Source organism: Trachurus japonicus, chromosome 5, assembly GCF_045865225.1.
Source record: "Trachurus japonicus isolate A0001 chromosome 5, Traja_1.0".
NCBI classification, from domain to species: domain Eukaryota; kingdom Metazoa; phylum Chordata; class Actinopteri; order Carangiformes; family Carangidae; genus Trachurus; species Trachurus japonicus.
Genome location: NC_140911.1, coordinates 20,718,756 through 20,724,300, shown reverse-complemented (window position 1 = coordinate 20,724,300; position 5,545 = coordinate 20,718,756). Strand labels below are relative to the sequence as shown.

The 5,545-nt window shown below is 42.3% G+C and overlaps 1 protein-coding gene across 1 annotated transcript; it reads right to left on the bottom strand.

Moving 5' to 3' along the window:
- Positions 1-1,878: 1,878 nt before the first annotated feature.
- On the bottom strand, positions 1,879-5,111 carry cox6c (cytochrome c oxidase subunit 6C). Its single transcript, XM_085776710.1, has 4 exons — positions 5,078-5,111; positions 3,224-3,337; positions 2,141-2,273; positions 1,879-2,009 (listed from the first exon to the last, which is right to left on the bottom strand). Exons 2-3 carry the CDS (start codon positions 3,326-3,328, stop codon positions 2,148-2,150), a joined length of 231 nt encoding a protein of 76 aa, XP_085632836.1. The 5' UTR covers positions 3,329-3,337; positions 5,078-5,111; the 3' UTR covers positions 1,879-2,009; positions 2,141-2,147.
- Between the last annotated feature and the right edge of the window lie 434 nt (positions 5,112-5,545).

Below are 5,545 nucleotides of genomic sequence, written 5' to 3'. Positions count from 1 at the left end.
CTCCTCCTCCTCCTCCTCCGGTGTCCCCACCGACTGGTCTCCGGTCGCCTTGTGTTTGTCAAACTCAGCCCAGTTTGTGAGCGCTTCCTCGGACGGTGCTAACAGCAGCTAGCAGCAGCAGCAGCAGCAGCAGCAGCAGCAGCTAGCCGCGGTCCTCGGTCTCTCACTGCCGACCACAGCGGCTCCTCCGCCCGGCTCTCGGCGACACCTCGCTCCCGCTGAGAACACACTCCCGCCCGCTGCCGTGTCCCCCGGCCCGGCTCATCCCGGGACAGCTTCACACTAGTTGGACAAACCGCTCGGTGAGCGCCGTGACATCCAGGGGAAGAAACCAGGAAGAGTGAGCGAGGAAGGCGGTGCAGACAAAGGCTGCGGTACCGGGGGGCGGCGGGAGGGGGCGCCGCACTCACACTTCCTGTCATACTGTCCCAACAACTCTCAATATTAGCAAAGTCCTTCTAGGCAACTCAATATTAGAGCTTCTCTGATATTAGACTGTGGCAGGGCAGACTGCCCCGAAATGACGGCATTTTGCCCCTAAAATTTGAATTTTTCATCTACTTGCACATGCGCATCCAGTTAATTTACCTCACTGGTGAAATGTGGACGGGGCGAGTCAACAAATCTGAAATCTGTCATTACAGGTGCCAGGCCAATGTGTGTGAGGATAAGGAATGAAAAGGAAATGTGAATTTTTGCCTTGCAAGTTGAACTATGGCCCCAAATTTTCTGCTTGCACTCCTAAAATCTAAAGTTAGGGCCTCCTGGGGGGAAAAAAGTCTGGAGCCCTGTGTTGTAATACAACAACAATAACTAAATGTATCAAATATCCATATTTATCCAATACCCACACTCTTTATTAAGAACCACACTGACTCTGGTTCCTCTGCTCCTCATCTGTGGACATGTTGAAACCTCCCTGACCCTGCTTCATGACAGTCTCCTCCCACCTCCACAGGTGATCTGCTGCGTCCAGGTGTGGAGACTGATGAGGTCACTGAGGGTCACTGACCCTCTGCTCTGTCATTACAAGATAAACTGTGGACTGTTACACCATCTATGTAATATCATGTATCTGCTACTATTTTGTTATATTTAAATATTCAATTGAGCATATTATTTTATTAGATAGACACTATTATGTATCCGGTATTTTTGCAGTTTTTCTTTATTTAACCTTTATTTTTTTTCTTTCTGTTCTGTCATGTTGCTGCTGTAATTGTGTTAATTTCTGCACTGTGGCACTAACAGACGAAAATCTGCTTAGTTCGGACTCTACAGAAACAGACACAGTCCAAGCTAGTGTCTGAGTGGTTTTGGCTCCTGGCTGCAAACCAGAGTAGAAGATGATTGCATGCAGGAACCAATTAAATGATTAATACAGAAACAAATCAATGAGTCCTCTCACTCCTGTCTCCCCATGGACTGAAGTTATTATTGATATCAGTCTGTGACAGCAGATCAATAGATTCAATTTAAGACATTTTCTGAAGTTAAACCAAATGTTTCACAAAGATAATCTGGGTTAGTGTGTGTGTGAACACACGGGTATGGAAACCAGAAACACTGTTGACAGTCATAGTGAATTTGTTCAGTGACTTTGTTTCCATCCGTGATTGTGTTGAAGTTTTCTCAGTGTTGAATTAGTGTTGCTGATTCCAGGCAGTCTGATCTTTTGAATCCACTTCCGGTTTCCTCATAAAGTAAATTGATGAACATAACGAAAAGTAACCATTACAGATGTCAGACAATATTTTATCAAATGAGAATCCAAATCCAGACCCTGATCAGTTGGAAATGTAACTTTGCTTGTGTAAAATGCAGTGACAACCTGACAGAGCAGCTCCCTTCATGAAGACAGGACAAAAACAAAGTAACTTAAACATTAATAGAATATTTTATTAGAGGAACCAAACAGCATAGCGAAGTTCACATCTAATCAGTAAATAACATCAAGAGGGACGAAGGATCTTCATCCTCAGACCTGGAACCAAAGATGGAGCAAAGAGCTGGAGGAGGAAACACAGAGTTAGTCATTTTTAATGCTTCATCACAATCAACATGTCTGTATTTTCACCTGGGAACTGAAGAGACGTCTCGGCTTCTGAATTTGAACTTTGCTACACAGGAGGATACTCACGGTGCGTTTACTTCCCCGTTGGTTGCACGCTCTCGAAGATGCCTGCTTCCCTCATGGCGTTGAACTCTTTGACGGAGTCGTACTGTTTGTAGAACTCAGCGTAGGCTCGTTTCCTGGGCTCTGTCACTCCGTACTAAAGAAAACAGACGACAGCTTAGATCAAAGCCAAAAAACACAGACGAACAACAGGTATTTTTAATTAATACTTTAATACTAAATTTGCATTTGTCCCGTAAAGAAAAAGAGAGTAAAAGAATTTCTGTCTTAGAGCCTAAAATATCTGCACAGAAACATAATGATGCGTTTAACAAATTCAGAGAGAGACTAGGTGAAAAGGTGCTAATTCAGGCTCTGCCTTCATCACTTTGAAAACGCCCACTCACGACCATGCGCATACACTGGGCATGTGCAAACTGGTGTAAACAGGAAATAGATATTCTGTCTGCAGTTGATTAGTTACGAGGACAAGCTCAGAGACACTGTGATACATCAACAAGTTGTACTTTTTCCTGACTATTTGAGAAACAGGGAATTAGGGGGTAGAGGGGGCATGACATGCTGCAAAGGGCTGCTAGTTCTGTCCCGACAATTTCAAAATAAAATGGGGTAACACTTTATAATGAGTATACACCATTAGTTAAGCATTAAAAAATACTGAATTCTTAATTTATAACACATTAGTACTCATTAGTATGTAGTTTATTAACACAGTTAAAAATGTTTTACTCTACTACTACTGATAAGCACTAACTGTGTGCATAAACTACATACTAATGAGTATTCATATGTTATAAATGAAAAATTCAGTATTTACTAATGCATAACCAATGCCTAATAGTGTTACCTAAAATGGGATCAGCAGTTTCTGAAACTCTGTTTTCAAGATTTATAACACTGGAGTCATGTGGACGGAGGTGAAAAGGGTTTAAAAAAAAACTGTGGTAAACCTGCTCATTAGATGCTAATGCTAAATGCTAACAAGACTAAAACCATCATCATCTCCATTTAGTATCACTTTATCCTTAGTGTGATCTGATTTAAGTGTGTTAAAGCGTGTGTGTGTGTGTGTGTGTGACCTCTCACCTTGAATGCAACTGCAGCCCCCAGAGCCAGAGCGAAAGCAATGGGCAGGTGAAACCTCAGGCGCTTGGCCAGCATCCCCCTCATCTCGGGCTTTGGCAGAGACATGGTGAATCACTGCAGGAGAGGAATACAACCGTCATACCGACATCAGGTGTGTTTCCTCAGTGTGAATCCCTACAACATGATGGCACAAAATACTGTTCTTCCCGGCTGCTCCATGTCAAGACATCTACGGTTTCTCCCTCATCACAGGCTTTTTAAAGAAGCTCAGTCTCTCCTGACAGTTTTAACAGGCAGCTGCTGACAGAGGTGACTAATCCCACCTTTGGAAGTCAACACTGTCTCAACGTCATTTACCCAAAAACTGTGCCTGCAACACATGATTATCTCCATTATTATTAGTATGTTGAGGATTTTTCTACTGACTGTTTGGCAAAACTGAGGAAGAAACATTACTTCATGTATGTAATGTTAATTCTGACAAATGAGCTAAAAACACCATGATTACCACAACGCCTATGATGGCAATCCAGAAATCCACTCTAATACCTTCAAAGGGCCTAAGACTAATTAATCAATAATCATTATTGCTGTATTAGGGTCCTATATTTGTGAAATTATCAGTGTTGACGAGTTCCTGCTGTACAAATGGCCACTATTGAATATTTTAATAGAGCAGTGAATGGTTTAAACTGTTTGCACCATCAAAACTAAACACGAAGCTGCAGTGTTCAGCTTTGATGCTCCACATATTTGGGACAAAACCCCCAGAAATCCTGAGAACTGCTTCACCTCTCACTTATTTAGGATGAAGACCTTGTTGTTTGCTGCTGCAGTGCTATGATAATATTTAGTGCTAGGACTGCAATGTGATTTTATTTTTCCTGTGACATGCAATTCAACTTAATCCTGTTTTTAATATCCTACTATATCCAATTATTATTTGATATTTTTAAATTATGTGTCTTGATACGTTTTTTTTATTTCTTATTTTCATAATGAACAGTTTTGTCTTTGAATAGCCTGCTTCCCATCTAAACCATCATGGTGGTCTGGAAAGAGAAAGATGTGTTTTGTTCGTTTACACAAATAATATAAACGTCTCTAGATCTAGACTTGCAAAACTGCACACATCTTGTGGTGCAGACACTGGATCAGTATATTTCTTCCTATCTGCTGAATCACAGTGCGTTAGCTGCTGGAGGTCACGGCAGCATTAAACCAGTCCAACAGTCTGACCGCTGAGTTTAACCCTGCAGAAACGGACACAACTGCGTGTTTTATATTCAGTCAAACGATTAGTCTGGTCTCACGTGTTTAACTTCATATTAAAATAATAACGGCACCGAGACACTAGTGACTTAGTTAATGAAGGCGGGTCAGTGGCCCTGCCTCTGTCCGGACACTTTAACACCTGCAGCAGGACGCACAGTATCAATATAAAACACATACAAGCTAAATATTAACAGCCAAATCAAATGTGCGCCAGCGGCGGCGTAGCAGGGTCGTTAGCATGAAGTCACAACAGGGACACGACCTTTTAACACTCATCTGTTCTTACTCTAACACCAGAGATATGCGGGACTAAACAATATAAATACGTCCAGAGTGTTTGACACGTTAGTTTGCCCGGTGGTCGGTGTCTAATGTCGGATAACGGCGGCGTGAAGCGACGCCTGTTAGCTCCGTGAAGCTAACAACTGACTAGCCGCAGACAAGAGGAAACAGACACAATATAACGAAACCGGCCAAAGCCCGAAGCCACGGAGCGAGAGGACAAGGCAACGGGTTATAATGTTATAAAGTGTAATTTAAGACTAATGTTTTAATCGGTTCAGTTGGATGAATACTCACAGGTTGGACTCACGACCTTCACACAAACCGCTAAAGAGCTGATCACGTACCGGAAGAGCTTCTTCTACTGGAGCCGCGGAGGGACAAAGCTAAGAAGGACGGGAAGCGCGGGCAGCCGAGGTCAGCAGGGGACGTGCCGCGAGGCAGACAGCCGCACACCTGACCCAGGAGGACAGTGAACTCCAATACTGGACAAAATAACAGGAACAGTCAACTATATAAATTAAAGAATGGCACTGGTTGCATTTTTTTTTATCTTTTAATTAACCTGCTTTACTCGAATTAATCAACAATTTCCATACTCCACAGTTTCATAGACTTTTAAAAATCCTATTTACATTTCTAGATAATCTTCCCCCCCAAAAGGTCAATTAATGTAACTTAATGAATTAATTATTCGATGCATAATGCAATAAGTTTGTGTACATGCATAGTGTATACTGTAGGCATTTAGTACATTATGCACAG

Excerpts from the sequence above, each read along its gene's own strand:
- cox6c (XM_085776710.1), bottom strand. The coding sequence starts at position 3,328 with ATGTCTCTGCCAAAGCCCGAGATGAGGGGGATGCTGGCCAAGCGCCTG. Across the intron at positions 2,274-3,223 it reads GGGCTGCAGTTGCATTCAAG|TACGGAGTGACAGAGCCCAG; the intron begins GTGAGAGGTCAC and ends TGTTTTCTTTAG.